This window comes from Argentina anserina, chromosome 7 (assembly GCF_933775445.1).
Source record: "Argentina anserina chromosome 7, drPotAnse1.1, whole genome shotgun sequence".
In the NCBI taxonomy this organism is placed as follows: Eukaryota; Viridiplantae; Streptophyta; class Magnoliopsida; order Rosales; family Rosaceae; genus Argentina; species Argentina anserina.
Window position 1 is genome coordinate 19,158,857 of NC_065878.1, and position 19,878 is coordinate 19,178,734.

General features: G+C 39.3%; 1 protein-coding gene and 1 pseudogene across 1 annotated transcript; both read left to right on the forward strand.

Moving 5' to 3' along the window:
- The first annotated feature begins 1,010 nt into the window (after positions 1-1,010).
- On the forward strand, positions 1,011-5,821 carry LOC126801545 (telomere repeat-binding protein 3-like). The gene is made up of 10 exons (XM_050528929.1): positions 1,011-1,167; positions 2,238-2,385; positions 2,482-3,313; positions 3,434-3,628; positions 3,737-3,799; positions 3,894-3,973; positions 4,199-4,437; positions 4,589-4,903; positions 4,990-5,053; positions 5,331-5,821. Exons 2-10 carry the CDS (start codon positions 2,305-2,307, stop codon positions 5,550-5,552), a joined length of 2,091 nt encoding a protein of 696 aa, XP_050384886.1. The 5' UTR covers positions 1,011-1,167; positions 2,238-2,304; the 3' UTR covers positions 5,553-5,821.
- Positions 5,822-7,887: 2,066 nt separating this feature from the next.
- On the forward strand, positions 7,888-16,309 carry LOC126802413 (scarecrow-like protein 9; annotated as a pseudogene).
- The last annotated feature ends 3,569 nt before the right edge of the window (positions 16,310-19,878 follow it).

Here is a 19,878-nt window from a genome sequence, read left to right on the forward strand (position 1 = left end):
GAATCATAAGCTGCTCCTTCACAAGTCATATAGAATAAAGGAATTCGAAGTCTCCTAGTAACTGGCAAGCTAAGTTAATGGGATCTTAATAAGGTTTTTTTAATCAAATGTCATTACGACTTTCAAATTAGTAGGAAAAAAATATATCGGTAAACCAGATACAACCATTTAGATATATAAATAAAATATCCTCTTAATAAAAGGCGTGTAGGAAAATTTTGCACTTGATTGCTATTATACAAAATTGTTTCATATAATACTTCTCAACACAAACAATTGACAAATCACTGGCACACAATAGACTACACTATGTTGTTCTGTTTGCATCTTGAACTAAAAATCGTAAGAAATTACGGATAAAATTTAGCCCTCAAACTTTTGGACAAAATTAAAACTCGAGACTCAAACTCTAAAGTCAGACAGTAACATAAACCCTAGCCTCTAAAATTAACTACTAATCTGACATAACTCATGAGTATGGATCCAAGAAAGGGAAAAAGAATATCCCATATGAAACCATTCCATGTAGAGAAAAGATCGAATATCCCATATATCGGCAAATGGATCGTGCTTTGCTTATGCAAATATCCAATTCTCCCCAGCTCCACCCAATCAAAACCCCCCACAATCGTTTATCCTCAACTCTCTTGTCCTCTTCCAAATCTCTATTTTCTCACTTTCATTTTTCCTTATCCTCAAAATAAAAATAAATAACAAAAAAATCCGAAAAGGTTTCGTACAAGGAGTGGGAGGTCCAGGTGGCAGAGAGGAGAAGTAGTAGTAGAGGAGAACAGGTCGTAGAGAGAAAGAAGAGGTTTTGGGCAAAGAGTAAACTTTGTTCCGGACAATAATGCCCTTTTACTGGCTGTCCCGGTTTTGTGGTCAGAAAATCATAGACCTTATAAGAAGGGGTTTAAGGCACTGTTCCTGTTTTGCATGGTTTTTCTCTCCTTTTTGTATATACCAAATTCTCTTTCTGGGTTTTTACATTCTTCAATTTCAATCCATTTTTTTTGTTTTAAACCAAAAAAAAAAACAGAGTGTATTGTTCTGAATTGTGATTATCACAGATCAATTGCACATTGTTTACAGAAACACTGTGAAAGCTGTAGATAGATTGATTGGTTTTGATTGGTAACTCTTGCACAGAACAAGATCTTTATGGAGGTGAGTGGTTTCTAAATTCTGTGGTAACTTTCAATTCTGGGTCTGTGTTTCTGTGCTGTGATGCCAATTGGGTTTGAGTTGTTTGGGAATTCCGCGACGTTTTGGATCAGTGATTGGTTGGTTTTGGTTCGTTGTCTTGGGTTTTGTTTGGTGTTTTGTTTGAGGAATTGGGTTTTGGATTCTTTGCATGCAAGTTTGGAACTTGTGGTTGAGATCGGGATCGGATCGTGGAGTTTTGGTTTTGATGAATTTGGGTTTGATTGGAATGATCAGAATTGTTGGGTTTGAATTTTTGCATGGACTACTTGTTTCGTTGTTGGTCTGAGATTTATGGGATTTAAGCTGTTGTCTTTGGATTGATCGCTACGTATGACGCCTTGTTGTGCAAGGATTGATCGGAATTTGGAGGGAATTGTATTTGTTATGCCTTGATTTGGGATTTTTGGAATGAAGTGTTGAATTTGATCAGCATTGGATTGGGTTTTGGGGTTTTAAGCTTGTTTAGATTACTCAATGTTTCCTATATAAAGCAACTTAATTTGGATGTGATTGGGGTCAAATTTGTTTCCAATTTATGGCTGATCTAAGTCTCTGTCTTATTTTTATTTTTATTTCCAAAGAGCTCTGATCAGGGGTTTCATGATCTGGGACCTTGATATAGTGATTGCCATTGTTAAAACAGTCTCATTTCCTTATGCTCTGCTTTTGTTTTGGAATTATGAATTTGGGGCCAATTTTGTTGAGGGTTATAAATCCTATTTATTCATTTAATATCTGTGATCTATTGGATATGTTAGAAATCCCAGAAAGAATAGGTATATTCATACAAAGGGTTTCTTGGCTACATTGGAAGTTTCACAGTATTGATCATGTTGGCAGTGAGAAAAGGCAACAGTATGACAAATGTGGTTTTCTTTCTGGATTTTATCAGAATTGTGTGTGTCTATTTGATTTGAATTGATTCTTACTGACGGTTATGCGATTAACAAGATTTCTTCAATCAGTATGTATCCGCAATTTCCAGTTATGTTGAGCATGACACGTATGTTTCGTATTCTTTGTGATGACAGTGAGGGGAATGTGGAGGTGATGCTTCTTTCTGATTGATGAGTTCCTATTGCCGTCTATGCCTGAGATATGGTGTTGAAGAAGAAGCTAGATTTTGGATTTAATGGATTCCAGTTCCCCACCATACCTAGAGCTCCCAGATCAGCTAGAGTAAGCATTCACTTTAATTCTCTCTTCTTAGTTAGTTGCCTTTTTTTTAATGATTTGCAATGTGTTAACTTCATGAATCTTGGCTACTGTTTCCAGAGGAGGGGCCCACAAAAGACATCAGTTGAGGATGGACAAATCTGTGCGTTTGAATTACTGGCTTCTATAGCTGGCAAGCTGTTGCAGGAGAGCGAAAGTTCATCCGCCTCCAGTCATGCTTCTAAAAGAAACTCTCAGCCTGCCTTTGATAAAGATGTTAAGCAAGAAATACAAGATGAACACAAACCTCTGAAAGATGAATGTCTAGATCAGGGCTGCTCTGAAGAGAGTGTTTCTTTAGAGCTGACCTCAAAAAACATTGATCGGAAGTGTACTCGAAAAGAATTTCTGCATGCTGAGAGTGATACGGCTTTGGAACGTGCTTCGATCATTACAAGTTGTGACAGCTCAAAGAAAGTTGCTGGTCAGACGAAGTCTGTAATACGCAGTAGCAAGCCCACATTTCTCAATCATTTGGGTAAATTAGGGAGAGGCTCCCCAGGTATTGGGGAGTCCTCTTTTAATAATATAGGTCCGAAAGGCTGTGAGGGATTAGACACTGGAGGGTGTAATAGGTCTAACACATGCAGTTCCAAGGATCCAATGGAAGTGCATGCAGAGTATCCTGCAACTGTCAATGGAGACAATAATGTCAAATTGTCATTGTACAGGAATCTCATTCCAAATGCTTCTTTTTCCAGGCATAGGAATGATATTGAATTAGGTATTAGAGATGATGACGAAAAATTTTCTAGGTGCAATAAATTCAGCACTAAGGTAAAAGTCTTTAGGCCTCCATCACGTATTGGAGACCGAAGAATAAGAAAGTTACTGACATCCAAATATTGGAAGGTGGCTCCAAAACTGAGGGAATGTGATAACTCCAGATATGGTATGTGGCTGCTTCTTGCTTTCACCATTTCAGCCTCGTATTTTTCCAATTGTGCGTATCTATGAGTCATTAATTTATATGATTGATTTTGATTGTATTTTGTGCTTTTGATTTCTTTAGATGGGGGAGTAAAAGCTACTTACCATAAGAGGAAAGTCTTTTACAATCGTGAACGATCTCAACCTGACACTTTTTGTAAGAGGAGGAAAATGCTTAAACAATGCTCAATAGTGACTTCTGATGGAGGGTTCAGTGGTGAAAGTGTTTCTTATTTACCAGAGAAGGGCATGAATGGAGACAAAAGTGTTCCTGCTGGTACGTTTGTTGGTTTAGCAACCTATTTAGACCATCACTGTTCCTTTACACTTCTCGAATTTAAGGCTTGTGCCAATAGATATGCTTAAGAGCTGTTCTTCTCTGCAGCAAATGGGGTGTCTTGTTCAGTCATAGGCCCTCAAGCTTCTTTCCACTCCAAGGAATCTAATGGTAATTAAAGGTTTTTGTGGTGGCATTGTGTGTAAGGACACTTTTTTTTGGATCGTGTCTGATAGGTTATCATGGTGGATTTCCTTTTGTACAGTGAAACTCAGAATCAGATCCTTTAAGGTACCTGAGCTTTTCATTGAGGTGCCAGAAACTGAAACTGTCGGTTCCTTGAAGGTATAACTGAGTCGAAATTTCCTCAACTCTTTTTAGACTAGCAGTTGCCACAAATTTGGGTTATTCTTAGTGTACAGGTCCTAGTGTTTTTCTCATGAGCATACTTTCTTTATTGGCCTGGAACATGCTAGTTTTTTAGTCTCGTACTGGGTTTTATGTTTGCTGGTTGATGCTGACTTCTGTCACTTCTACTACTAAATAAGTTTCTATCGTGACGTTTTGCAGAGGACAGTTATGGAGGCAGTGAATGCCATACTAAATGGTGGCCTAAATGTTGGGGTGTTGTATCAAGGTAAAAGGGTTAGGGATGACAACAGAACTCTACTACAGAGTGGAATTTCTTGTAAAGACAATTTGGATTCTCTGGCTTTTACATTGGAGCCTAGTCCTGTAGAAGCTCCTCCATCTTTGTATCCTTGTGATCCTCCCTCGTTGTCCTGTGAGGGATCGTTGCTTTTGACCGGGTAATTTTGACTTCGTTTTTGATAAGCTGTTTTACCATTTTACGGCTGATATGGTCAGAATATGATGTTTGAGCATTTTGTAACAATGATTCTGACTAGTTTTGGTCAAGAGTGCAGTTCAGTATCTGTCCTAATATTTTTGCTGTTTCAGGTCCCCAAGCACACCTCTACTGGATCCAGGGATTTCTGATTTGATATCTGATCCCCCTCTGACCAATTCTGCCTGTCTTGCTGAAAGTAAGCATGAATCAGTTTCCTCTCATATTGATCTATTATCCAACAAAGCCATGCCAGAGTGCCAGGCAATAGTTCCACTTCCTGACATGAGCATGGAGCCACTAGCTGCGGTTCCTGTGAACCAGAAATCAAAAAGATCTGAGCTTGTGCAGCGCCGAACCAGGAGGCCATTTTCTGTATCAGAAGTAGAAGCATTAGTGCAAGCTGTTGAGGACCTTGGAACTGGAAGGTGCAATATTTTTTAGCATCTAAACATCAAAGTTATATTAGGGCTGAAAAATGTACAGGGACTTAACCACATTTCTCATCTTGCAGGTGGCGTGATGTTAAAATGTGTGCATTTGAGAATGCAGATCATCGAACTTATGTGGATTTGAAGGTGATAATATATTTTGATATCATGTAGTAAAATATCTTATCACATGCCTTGAATGCTGTCTTGAGAGAATTTTCTGTGGTACTAAACTGTTATTCTAGAAAAAAACTTGTTGTGTGTGAATTTTGAGTAACCATGTCCTACATTTATCTTATATATTGTCAAGACACTTGTTTCTTTAGACTTGTGATTACTATGAGTTAGTGGATGCCACAATGTCGCTGATGGGGTACTTTGCTGGAAAAACATAAGTTAAATTATAGTCTTTGCATTACTGCAGGACAAGTGGAAGACTTTGGTTCACACCGCACAAATCTCTCCTCAGCAAAGAAGGGGAGAGCCTGTTCCCCAGGAGCTTTTGGACAGAGTATTGGCTGCCCATTCTTACTGGTGCCAACACCAGGCTAAGCAACAAGGCAAGCTCCAGACTTGTGTCCCAAGAATCACAGATACTTGCTCGACTGATAGACATGGCGCTGAAAGGTACTCAGCCATTGTATGATGTAGAAAACAGCAGAGTTGACAGAAACAGAGAAAGAAGACAATTGTACAAATGATCCTCCTAAAATGTGTATTATTCTCACATCCATACTATGATTTTATTTGCTAACATCTCTGTCTGAAGATATTAGCATATGTAAATGATCCCTTCCAAATAAGTTCAGTCCGTCTAACAGCTAGTCATTTGAATTCAATTGATTTAATTTCATCATAAATATTGTAGAATTGTGAATGAACATCTACAGTAAATAAAGTTCTTCAATTGTTTTCCTTTGTTGCTCAGATCTTGCTTATCCTTTCTGATCTTATTATTGTCTTTCATGGGTTTGTTGATCTTATCCAATGTCAAGTTAAATAAATTTCTTTTATGGGTCAACTTCAATGTTTGTTGTTGAAGTTAGTATATATCTACCATGTGATACGAATGACTTGCGTAGAAAGTCGATCGAAGGCTTTGTTTCAAATACGGCTGCGCGCAGTATTGATTACGTATGGCGTACACCTTTCTGTTGAACAGAGTATCAAGTATCCCACCATTGACATATGTAGATTTCAGTTGTAGTGCGTTACAGTTATCCCCTTGCATACGTATTTTGTATTTGTCTACATCACAGCTTCCTCGTCTGAAAATCGATTCGAAATGACTATCTAAAGGGAAGATTAACGCTGAATCGAAGCCACAGCGGTGGGGGATTAGTAACCTAACTAACTAGCCTTCGTTTCAATGAGTTGACTCCACCGGGAAATTCTGATTTCCGATACAACTTCCTTAAAAGGACCCATGAGGTTCATGCTCTTAGGCTCCAGTTTATGGCCAATGCCGGAAGAGTTTAGAACACTTAAAGCACTTGTAGTCTTTTTTTATCTGAAAAGCACTTGTAGTCTTGTAGGATGAAGATAACAGAGAGCTGGCCGTTTTACAAGTTATTGAAGCATTTTCTGGGGAAGACGGTTTTTTTTTTTTATGAGGATTTGAGCCATGGGGGACATGTATTTATTTATCATGTCAAAGTGTAAATGACCAGAAGTGCTCAGTTCTATATTATGATGAGGCCAATGATAGTGAATGATGTAGCCATGTAGCACAAGTAGTCAAGCTAGCAGTCCCTATCTCATAATAAATTTGTGTTCTATATTATGATGTGCATCTGTACAATAATGTCAATTGGGCTGAGTCTATGAACCCTAAGACGATGACCACCTCTCTTTTTATTGACCAACAATAACTTATCACCCCACTTGAGTATATTTTACAATATTTCGGAATCACTGAACTTAACTCTTTAAGCCATTTCATATAATTTTTGGTTGTAGAGTTTCGATACTTAATAATACTATGAAACTTTTGCTAATTAACGCTTTGATGTGTTCCTAAAACACGGAAGTGTGATCAAGCCTATGTGGCCACACTGGCCAAATTCATTGCTATTCCATTTCATTAAGAAATTGAGAGGACCGCAAATTTTAATGATATATGAATGTGGTATTTGATAATGCAGCCTTTTCATGAAGTTCTAGAACGCACTAAGATGCTTAATGGACCATGGATGACAAAGACATTAGGGAAATGAGTGAATAAAGTTTAAGATTAAATTTAGACATTAATCCTTTGTGAACTAGGCATGGGAGTTTATTAGATAAGCCTCACTCATAAAGCAGTTATGCGACAAACTAGATGTAAATCTTATCATTTATATATTGGTCTAGAATCTATATCCTAATTTTGGCCATTTGCCTTTTGTCCTAATTCTATAAATTGATGCTAAAATGCTGAAAGACACTGAGATTAAGACCAATTGGAAAACAATAATCACAAAACTCACATGGTTTTGTGATGAATTGTTAACTTCTCTCTTTAATTTTCTAATCTATGGAGATCCTCTCCTTTTTCTTACAATAAATTCCAATTTTCCATAATTACCGTGATAAGCAATTTATTAGATACATTTGAAAATTTCTCATTAATGTTTTACTAATTGCGGATCCGATTTGAATTTTGACATTTAAATAAGATATTTTTCTTGATAGTATACATCAGACCACCAATACGAGATAAAATTACAAGATAAAAATATAGAAAAGAGCTAAAAAGAACTTTTCACAATATGAAATTCGGATATTCCATCGATAAATTTCAAAATTTAAACATAACTTTAATCATTCCGACTGAGTTCAGGTATTATTTGTGATGTAAACCCTAAAATATTACAAACTTGACGTGGACCGTTGATTATTTTGACAAGTGTACTATATCTATATGTAATGATTATGTTGACATATACATAGTAGTACCCAGCACCTATTACAAAACTGAGAAAATAACTGAAGCCAATCTCATACCCTCCTCCTGGATCAGTGTGGTCATTGTTGGTTGAAATTGAAGCACAAATTAAGCACAGCACTAGAATCTCGCCGAGACTATTTGTAGTATCCGAGATTTTGGCGGCGGTGATTCCACGTCCTCGTCATAAAGAGATAGACCACCAAATCATCAGCATCTTTCAGACTTTCAAGTCTTCAAGACTTTGGTTTTGTTCACAATGGAGTCTTGAAGACCTGGACTACTGAAGAGTTTATGTTCCTTTCTCAAGGGTTTACTCAGGTACTTAAAAATTCTTATTGTTGACTTCCTTTGAATTTTGTAATCATTTTGTGTTGGAAAGGATTGAACTTTGGTGTTTATTTTTCTTGCATGTTTATGTATTTTATATGTAGATAAGAAAAGCTTGCATTTTTGATTGGATTATGGCATTGTTTGTTCAGAATAGTGGGTTTTGATTCATATGGCTATCTCCTAATGTGTTCTGATACTTCTAAATCACAAAGATATGAACTTTAGGGAACCCTTTTGATTACTGAGGTTAAAGATTGAAACTTGTGTCTGTATTTTAGGTTCATTCTTTCTGGGTTTTGAAGTTTGAAGAAGGCTTATTAGTCTGGAGAAATTTGGGGTGTAGATTGTATTGAAGCATATTGCTTAAGAGCTTTTTGGGTTTTGGGTTTTGGTGTTGGGAGTTTTGGTTGCAATCTCAATGACCATGGATCAATTATTGAGTGGATTTTATGATTCTGGTAATGAGTTGTTGGGATTGAGGGATCAAGCTCTTTTGGACTCGATGAATAAGAATCTGGATAGTGGATGCTGGAATGGTGGTGGTTCAAGTAGGGTACTTGGACATAAGTATGCTACTATGGTCCAAGTGCCTCATACTCAAATTCCTAGTGATTTGGAATCGCCTTTGAGCGTGAATTCAAATGGGGATTCACAGGAAGATTGTGATTTTAGTGATGTAGTTCTCAAGTACATCAACCAGATGCTTATGGAAGAAGACATGGAAGAAAAAACTTGCATGTATCAAGAGTCTGCAGCGCTTCATGCTGCTCAACAATCTTTTTTTGAGCTTATTGGAGAGAAGCATCCTCTTCTGCCTGATTTGACTCCTGCCGATCAGAATCATGGAAGCCCAGATGAAAGTCATTCTTTAAATTCCAGCTGTTGTAGTACCACCTCTACCAGTACCAGTAGTAGCATTAGGGATTGTGATCTGCGTGAGTTTGAGTCTCTTAGTGTTGCTTATCTATCAACTTCTCAGTCATCCCATGCTTCATCAAATGGAACCGGTAATATTGTAGATGGGATTGTGGAATCTCCTGTGAGCACTCTTAGAGTTCCTGATTATTTTAATGAGACTGATTCAATTATGCAATTTAAGAAAGGGTTTGAGGAAGCAAGTAAGTTTCTTCCAAATGGTAATAGTCTTATTGTTGATTTGGAGAGTAAGATACTGTTGATTAAAGAGTTTAAGGCAGATGCTACTGATATGACAGTTAAGTTAGAAAAGAAGTATGAGAATGAGTACTCATCTGCTGGGTCAAGGGGAAAGAAGCATTTTTATCATGACGTGAATTTAGAAGGGGAGAGGAGCAACAAGCAATCATCAGTTTCTACTGAATCAGCTGTGAGTCCAGAAATGTTTGACATGGTTTTGTTAAACTGTGGACAAGGTGAATCTGCTCTTCGTGAAGCTCTGCAGAACGGAACAAAAAAGAACACACCACAGAATGGTCAGTCAAAGGGGCCGGGTGGCGGAAAATCCCGTAGGAAGAAGCAGGGAGGTAAAAAGGACGTGGTGGATTTGAGAACCCTTTTGACGGTCTGTGCACAAGCTATTGCAGCTGGTGATGAGGGAACTGGCAACGAGTTACTTAAGCGAATCAGACAGCATGCTTCTCCTGTGGGAGATGGGATGCAAAGAATGGCTTGCTGTTTTGCCGATGGTCTTGAGGCACGAATGGCTGGATTTGGGACTCAAATTTACAGAGCCCCTTATAACCAAGCCAACATCAGCTGCAGTTGTCTTGAAGGCTTACCATCTATTTCTTGCTGCTTGTCCATTCAAGAAGTTTTCAAATTTCTTCTCAAATAAGACAATAATGAATGTATCCGAGAAAGCAACAAAGCTCCACATAATTGATTTTGGTATTATGTATGGTTTTCAATGGCCTTGCCTCATACAGCGCCTCTCCTCTAGGCCTGGTGGACCCCCAAAGCTCCGAATTACTGGGATTGATTTGCCAAATCCAGGTTTCCGACCAGCAGAAAGGGTTGAGGAGACAGGAAGACGTTTAGCAAACTATGCTGAAACTTTTAAAGTTCCATTTGAGTTCAACGCGATAGCACAAAAGTGGGACACTATTCAAATTGAGGATCTTAAACTAGATCGTGATGAGGTGCTTGTTGTGAATTGTTGTTACAGACTTAGAAATGTACTTGATGAGACGGTGGTGGTAGAGAGTCCAAGAGATATTGTCCTGAATCTTATAAGGAAGATGAATCCAGATGTCTACATACTCGGAGTTGTTAATGGAGCTTACAGTGCCCCCTTCTTTCTTTCAAGATTTCGTGAGGCTCTCTTCCACTTCTCTACATTGTTTGACATGCTTGACATGTGTGTGCCCCGTGATATTCCAGAGCGGACGCTGATTGAGAGGGAGATATTTGGCCGGGAGGCAATGAATGTCATTGCGTGTGAGGGTTCAGAGAGGATTGAAAGACCAGAAACATACAAGCAGTGGCAGGTGAGGAATCGGAGGGCTGGTTTTACACAACTTCCTTTGAACCAGGAGATCATGGACATAGCAAAGGACAGATTGCATGCATACTACCACAAAGATTTCGTAATTGATGAAGATAGTCGCTGGCTCTTGCAGGGATGGAAAGGACGCATTGTCTATGCACTCTCTGAAGAGATATTGAAAGGTATGAAGCTTGATTCCTTTCTCATTGAGATCATACTGATTATATACAAGTGTAGGATCAATATAGATCCATAAAATCAGTGATTACAGTAAATACAATAGCAATCTAGATCCTGTGAATCAGCAATTAGAGATTACACAGATTGATAGAGAAGAGAAACTGATGCAATCAACAGGAATCTTGAGCAGATTTTATGGAATGTCTATCACCCCCCCGCAAGCTGATGGTCCTAGAACAGACTGGAAGCTTGTTGAGAATGTAGTGAAAGCGTGCAGTGGGCAGGCCCTTAGTGAAAATGTCTGCAAGCTGGTCCTGGGAGGAGACATAGTGTACTTGAAGCTCTTGACGAGTCACCTTTTCCCTGATGTAGTGGTAATCAACCTCAACATGGCGAGTTCGGGTGTGAAAAACCGGATTGGAGGCAAGTGAAATAGCACTGATATTATCACACCATAATGTTGGGGACAGAAGAGGAAGGCCCAGGTCCTTAAAAAGAATCCGGAACCATGAAAGATGGGCGGCAGTATAGGCAAGCTGACGATACTCCGCCTCGGTGCTAGAACGAGAGACCCCATTTTGTTTCTTTGAACTCCAAGAAATCAAATTTGAACCCAAATAAATGCAAGTTCCACCTGTTGAGACTCTTGTGTCCAAATCACCAGCATAATCGGAATCACTGTATCCAGTCAAGTGTAGGGTGCTCGGAGTATAGAACAGACCATATGTAGGGGTATGCTTCAAGTAACGCAGAATACGTTTAACCGCAATCCAATGGACAGTAGTTGGAGAGTGTAGAAACTGACACACCTGATTAACAGCATAACAGATATCCGGTCGAGTGAGAGTTAAGTATTGAAGGGCTCCCACAACACTCCGGTATTCCATGACATCAGATAAAGGAACGCCATCCTTGACACTCAACCGCTTGCCACTAGATGGGGTAGAAACAGGAGAGGCATCCAACATGTTGGTACGGTGAAGCAAGTCCATTGTATACTTAGTCTGGGTAAGAGTTAAACCCTTGGATGATCTTTCTGCCTCAATGCCAAGGAAATAATGCAAGGAACCCATATCTTTCATTAAGAAAAGTGTACTCAACTTGGAGATCAAGGTGTGAATGTGAATTATATCAGTGCCTGTAAGCAAGATATCATCCACATAAATAAGAAGAAAGAGCTTTACATTCCCAGACTGATAAACAAACAAGGATGAGTCGGCGTTGGATGCTTGGAACCCCAATTCCTCTAGATACGCCGAGAAACAGGAAAACCAAGCACGGGGTGCTTGTTTGAGCCCATACAGGGAACGCTGCAATTGACACACATGGTTTGGATATTTGGGATCGACAAAACCTTGGGGCTGCTTCATATAAACTTTCTCAGATAAATAGCCATGTAGAAATGCATTTTGAACATCAAGTTGCCGGATTGGCCAGCCATATGATACTGCAATTGCTAAAATCAAACGAATGGAAGAATGTTTGATTACCGGGCTAAAGGTCTCACCATAATCAACACCCTCTTGCTGCTTGAACCCTTTGGCAACTAACCGAGCCTTATACCGCTCCACACTGCCATCAGACTTCTTTTTGATTCTGTAAACCCATTTGTTAGGAAGCACATTCATGGAGGGAGTATAGGGAACCAATTTCCAAGTACCTGCATGTTGGAGAGCATTGAATTCGGTTTCCATGGCAGAACGCCATTCTGGTTGCTTGGCTGCTTGGGTATAACAACTGGGTTCAATGTGATGAGTAAGGGGATGGACAACCATAGCATATTTGGGATTAGGCTTTACAACCCCTTGTTGGCTTCGGGTGACAGGACGAGGATGGATAGGTGGAATCGGTGGTGGATGAAATAAGGGAGGAGGAGAGGGTGGGTCTAGATTTTGCGGTGGTGCTAAGATGGTTTGTGATGAAGATTGCGATATATGATCAGATGAAGGATTGGGAGGAGGTTGTTGTTCCCGTAATAGTCTTTTACGGCTTTGGTATTGAATAATGGGACGGGTTTGTGGCTGGGTGGGAGTATTTTGTGGGATGGTATTAATTGAAGTGGGATTAGAGTTTAGAGACGGAGAGGGAGGCTGAGGGAATGGTGGAGGTGGAGTGAATAAGGTTGGGCATGGGCCTAGATTGGGTGGAGAGGGGGTAGTTGTGGTAGTGGTTGTAGTTACGACTAGAGGGTAGGAGTCTAAAGATGGAGTAGCCCGAGGAGGTGTAGTGCCGGCGCCATTGGATTCTCGGAAAGGAAAATTGGACTCATCAAAAATTACGTGACGAGAAAGGTAAATTCGACCCGTAGAGAGATCAAGACAACGATACCCTTTGTGATTTAAAGAGTAGCCAAGAAATACGCATTTAGTAGATCGAAAATCCAGTTTATTTTTGGTATAAGGACGGAGATAAGGAAAACATGCACAACCAAATGTGCGGAGAAAAGAATAATTAGGAATAGTGTGAAATAATTTTTCATAAGGAGAGGAAAAATTTAAGACTCGAGTTGGCAGACGATTGATAAGATAAAGAGCCGTATTCAAGGCCTCAACCCAATAGGGTTGGGGAACGGCAGAATGAGCAAGAAGAGTTAAGGTTGTCTCGATGAGATGTCGATGTTTACGTTCCGCTAATCCATTTTGTTCGGGGTGATGCGGACAAGAAAGACGATGATGAATCCCTTTTGTCAAGAAGAATTTCTTGAATTGGTTACTTGTATATTCACCCCCACCATCAGTTTGGAAGATTTTGATTTGATGAGAAAATTGGTTTTCAATGTAGGTAAAGAAGCCAACAAAGATAGAATAGACGTCAGATTTTCGTTTCATTGGAAAAAGCCAAGCATACCTTGAAAAATCATCAATGAAGACGACATAATACTTGAACCCTTGAATGGAAAGAGTAGGAGAGGTCCAAATATCGCTATGTATTATTTGAAAAATAGATGTAGTAGCAGACTCTGATAGGGAAAATGGCAATTTTGTAGCCTTGCCCAAAGGACATGAATGACATTGAGATACTTGCTTCTTATTTGATAATAAAAGTTTAGAGGAAAGATGACCAAAAATATTGCTAGACGGATGTCCTAAGCGAGTATGCCACACATCAGCAGTGACTCGTTCGGCAGAAAAAGAGCGAAAAACACTTGATTTATTGGTGGATGTTGGACCTTGATGAACAGGATAGAATCCATGGCTACTCCGACCCTCCAAAAGCGTCCTCCCGGTGGTTAAATCCTTGACATAGAAGACATGGGGAAACATTAGAATATAGCAAGAGTTATCTGAGAGTAATTTATGGGCAGATAAGATATTAGCAGAAGATTGTGGGCAGTAGAGAACATCATTTAAAGTAAGGGAAGAAAGAGTGGAGGGGAGAGATGTGTTCCCAATCTTAAAAATTTGCAAACCTTGCCCAGAGACTACACCACCGACAGTATCAGAACCATTATAGGATTGGGAATTGGTGAGGTTGCGATGATCATTGGTGATATGGGTGTTGGAACCTGTATCCAGTAGCCAAGCGGTGGAGGTATGAGGAGTGGCAGAACCAGCAACCATAGCAGATAGACGCTGAGTTGGGGTACGGCCTTCATAGGCCATATTCATTCGATGATAGCAGTCAATGGCAGTATGACCCATGCGCTGGCAGATTTGGCATGGTCCTCTTGTGTCCTGAGTGAAAGCGGATCGAACAGGTGGATAGGGACCAAGGATAGAGCCACCCCGAGAAGGAGAGTGAGAGCTTGAGCCACGAGCATAAGTAGATGGCCCGGAGAAAGATCCACGATTTAGATTGTTAGACCGGCCACGAGTATAAGAGCCACCACGGCCTCGAGAGCCACCCACAGAAGATCGACTGGTGTGAAGTGCTGAAGGAGTGGAGTCCAAACCGGCAAGAGCTTGATTATTGATCCGGCTTTCGGCGCTTAAGAGCAAGGCCTCAAGTGCATCATATGTAATCGGGGTGTCTCTGGCCTGGGCTGAGGTCACTGTATTCTCAAATAAAGAGCCAACGTTGTTCATAATGACAGAGATCAGATCCGAATCGTCAACAGGGTGACCAGAGAGTGCAAGTGTATCAGCAACTTGATTAATTTTGTCAAGAAAATCAGAGATCGACATGTCTCCCCTGGTGGTGCGAAGCAATTGACTTCGGAGCTGCAGAATGCGATTTTGATTAGTAGAGGCATAGCGGCGAGCCAGAGAAGTCCAAGTGGAGTGGGCGGAGTAAGAGCGCGCAACAGTGGCTAGCACGGAAGGGGTGAGAGACCCATTAATCCAGCCCAAAATCATCTGGTCAGTGGCTAACCAGTCTTCATAAGCTGGGTTAACCTGGTCAGTGAGAGTGCCGGTGGGATTACGAAGAAAGGCCGATGGGCAAGGGCGGGTTCCATCTACAAACCCCATGAGATTGCGACTTTTGAGGAGTGGAGTGATCTGGGCAAGCCAAAGAGCATAGTTGGATCTGTCCAATTTAATTGTAAGAAAATTGGACACGGTGGTGGTAGTGGTTTGAGATATGGGGTTGGTGGATGATGGTGGTAGATCATTGTTGGCTGATGCAGAGGGAGGGAGGGGATCTTTGTCGTTGGCCATGAGGAAGAGGGAGGGAGGGGAAAGAGAAAAGCTTGTCGATTAGACAGAGGCTCTGATACCATGAAGAGATATTGAAAGGTATGAAGCTTGATTCCTTTCTCATTGAGATCATACTGATTATATACAAGTGTAGGATCAATATAGATCCATAAAATCAGTGATTACAGTAAATACAATAGCAATCTAGATCCTGTGAATCAGCAATTAGAGATTACACAGATTGATAGAGAAGAGAAACTGATGCAATCAACAGGAATCTTGAGCAGATTTTATGGAATGTCTATCACTCTCTTCTTGGAGGGCTGCTTATTAGATTGTCCTAGCTCATCATAAGGCAGCATGATTATGTTATGGCTTGTTGGACTTACTGACCTATATTAGCTTGAGCCACATGACTATGACGGTATTTAACTATTTGGATCAAAATCTAGATTACCTCATTGTCATACTGTATGTGGGTTATCATATTGCTAATGATGCACTGTTTTTCTGGGCAGGTAAAATTGAATCAGAATTTTGAACTTTGAACTACAGTATTTCCAAATAATATTCTTGAATTCTTCTGTTCTTTGATGGGCTTATACTCGGTGGGGAAGTGACACAACAATGGAACAAAACATCTGCAATCCATGACCTATCCTTTTGGGTTCCCATACCAGAAATCCAGAGAAAAAACTGGATCGAAGAAGCTAGTTTGCATATGCTACAACCATGATTGGGATTATAGAAGTTTATCTCTGGGACCTGAATATGATTTTGATGGGTACAATATGGGAGAAAACATGATACTTTGTTCTATATGCTTAAACTAAGTCTTTTGGTTTTACTCCAGTGTTCGAATAATCGAATGCATGGGTATTAACTTTAGATACCGATCTTGTGAAATACGTTTGATTTCAATTTTTTCATGGTTTGCAATTTTTAACATATCAACAAGAGCATACTAGATTGAGGGGAGATTTTTTAATTCCAAAGAGGATAATCTTGTTGATTCCAAGAGGATAATCTTGTTGAGGACTAGTTAAAGAATTTTTATTTAATTATCAAATAAATCTATTTTTTGTCACATTTTTTCACCTCAACCGTTTAGATTTTAGGTATAAATAAATTGATTACTCATACATATTTTCAGTCAATTTAGTAACCGTTAAGATATCATAAAAGATCAAATTAGTATACGGATCAAAACTATCAAACATGAACCGTTCAAGTTCATAAGAAATAAATTACATTTATGAATGTTTTTTGGATAAAAATTTATAGTGATAATCTATTCATATCTACAGACTAAATGGTCAAAATATGAATATAAGATCAAAAATTTGATAAATTAAAGAGGTCCTCAACAAAATAGTCCGAATTGGAAAGGGTTGACTGAGACTTGATCTTATTAGATGCTCTGATTTTCGGTTTGGGTTTGACAGCATGTTATATAAACTTGTTGCTCTACCTCTACATGTCATAATATAGAAAAGAACATGATCGTTCGTTTCTAACTACAAATTGCTAAGAAAGCTCGTTCTAATTTCTTGGCCACCATAGAGAGAAAATGGCAAACCAAGAATAATCAAGTGATCCTAAAACTTTGATGTTCATTAAAGGTGGAGGGAATATTAAAAAGTTTGTCTTTATGATCGAATCGAATGAGTAATGAAGACTCCAAGGTTGTCAATCTGGTTCAAAGTTCAAACGTGAAACCGACGTTCTATAGATACTTTCATGTTTCATGTGAGTGAAGCTAACAATGCGTATAACAAGCTAGGGTACTGATTCCCATGGCCATGACAAGTGAAGTAACGGTTGCCCTTGACAAGTGAGGCTAAGGCTTGTGTGCAAGCAAGGTTAAGCACAGAACATATTTTTGATTACGTGAAACCAACCCTGGAACTTTCTTGAGTCTCACAAATAAGTCTGATCTCACATCCATTTCATTCACATGTTAGCTCTTCTAATGTAGTCACATAATTGAGCACATGAATGTGTTTTTGTCGTCAAATCAATCAAACTTTCAGTTATGCTCATTGGCATTATTTTCTCCCAACTTTTCAATCGTGGAAATTAATTAAGATGGTTCTTAACTCGACAATATTCTCTTTTGTTTTCCTCGGAAAAAAGTATAAAAAGAGTATATACGCCTTTAATTTGTCGACATTGAACCAGAGAAGATGTATATAAGATTAAAAAGATGAAATGCTTACAGGAAGAGAGGGTTCCAGAAAATGTTGCAAAAAAGGATTTGAAAATAGGGGACGTCTACTTATGACTCACTTTTTTGTTAATATCAATACGTCGCCAAAATTGTGTTTAATCTCACTGCATTACCAAAAGATGTAACTAAACAGTTTCAAGACCATATAATTGTATGGTTCATACCACAGAGAGATTTTTGATAGTGATAAGTAAATAATTGCCTCCAACAGTTCTAGAAATTGATCAACAACCAAGGAAATTCAATAATTATGAATTTAGCTAAAATGTATCATTTCAGTGATTCCACTCGTGAGATTGACGGATTAATTAATTTCGTAGTTATCATACATGATTTTCTCCTCATATCAATAAATCGATCATATCCTCAATTATGCATATTGACAAGGCCAAAGTACCAAAACCAGTTCCCGCAACTCTGCCCTTTTCATTCCCACAAAGATGCTTCCGGTTTATTTTCACTTTTCTTCTCCAATGTATGATTCATACTTTATATCAGGGACCAGATCCTCTCCTAATGAGAGGTTGCCTAATATTGCCTAATAAGAGGATCTGGACCATCCACTCTTTGGTCCATCTCATTCTTTCCTCAATTTCTCGTCCTCCTCTCTTTTTCTCGATTTGACACTGAAATTCAGAGAGAGAGAGAAGCACCTGTCCTAGCTCCCTCCAAGCCTCAATCTAGGGTTCTTCTGATACTACAAAAGCACAATCAATTGCGAAAATTGAAAAGAAGAATTGAAGTGTGCTTTAGCGAATTTGGAATTGAAGTTCGGATTTTAAGATGGAAAGGGGGTGGGGAGGAGAGGAGGATATCGCCGAGTCCGCGGCCGTGTAGTGGCCGAAGAGTGGTGGTGGTGAGGATGGGTTTGTAAATAGTGTTAAGAAGCTTCAGCGACGTTTAATCATCACAATACCACCCTATCCAAACACACAATATATAAACTTTAAGTTGGGCAGCAACCTCATTCTAAAAATGAGCGAAAGCTTTTTGTTCGAAACTTATTGAGTACACGGCCCGAGTATATACACGGGTCATCTGCACCATTGGATTTGTTATGTGGACAAATTGGTAGATTGAGGGGGGTTAACGCGCGTTAGCCTTCTTAGTGAGGCGAGTCCGTACTCATTAGCAGAGGCTTTCTGGTTTAATCTATAAAAATTTCTTCCCTCAATCCCTCCGTCCTTGATTCCGGCAGCATGGGTGGGTGGTCATATCCATGGTATCAGATGAGCTAGGATTTGAGAAGAAGATAGAGATTTGAGAGAAAAAAAACTATCACTGAATTGATTTGAGAAAAGGCAGGGAAAAAGTAGAGGCAAGAAACGGCTTCAAAGATCTTCAAAGCCAATCAGTCTATGCTTTTAGATGGTTTCTGATCAAATTCAATTGTGGGTTTCTTCCATGTTGACGTTTCATCGTCGTTCTTCAATTTCGACAATAACCTTCTTGGCGACTGAAGAAAAACAAAGACATCAACACAGCTGTTTGTGATTTTTCTGTCAAGAAATTGTATTGATAATAATGATATACAAGGAGATGAGAATATATGTATATGAACCGTAAGGAAACTAAACTACATTGTTACAATCACTTAAAGCTAAGACAGTATGGTATTAATACTGTAGCAACAAGCACACCATGCTTCAGCCATGCTATGACAATGCTGAAGACACAGACCATGCTTCATATCAATCACTACACACCATGCTGTATGACATATTATTTCAACACTCCTCCTCAGGCTGGATCTAGAAGGTTGAGAGATCCAAGCTTGCTGAGAATTTTCAGAAACTGTGCAGATGCAAGGGACTTAGTGAAGATATCAGCAAGTTGATCTTCACTTCGAGTGTAGACTGTCTGAATAACTTTAGCTTGCACTTGTGATCTGATGTAGTGACAATCTACTTCTATATGCTTTGTTCGCTCATGAAACACAGGGTTAGACGCAATATGCATTGCAGCTTGGTTGTCACAGTGAAGCAAGATAGGTGCAGCTGATGTAAAACCAAGATCCAACAACAGACTTTTAAGCCAAATTAATTCACATGAAACAGAAGCCATAGCTCTATATTCAGCCTCAGCACTGGACCTTGCAACCACACTTTGCTTTTTACTCCTCCAAGTGACAAGATTTCCTCCAACAAATGTGCAAAAACCAGTGGTACTTTTTCTGTCAATTGCGTTTCCTGCCCAATCAGCATCAACAAATCCAACAATGCTACTGTGACCATTATTTCTGAGAATAATTCCCCTACCAAC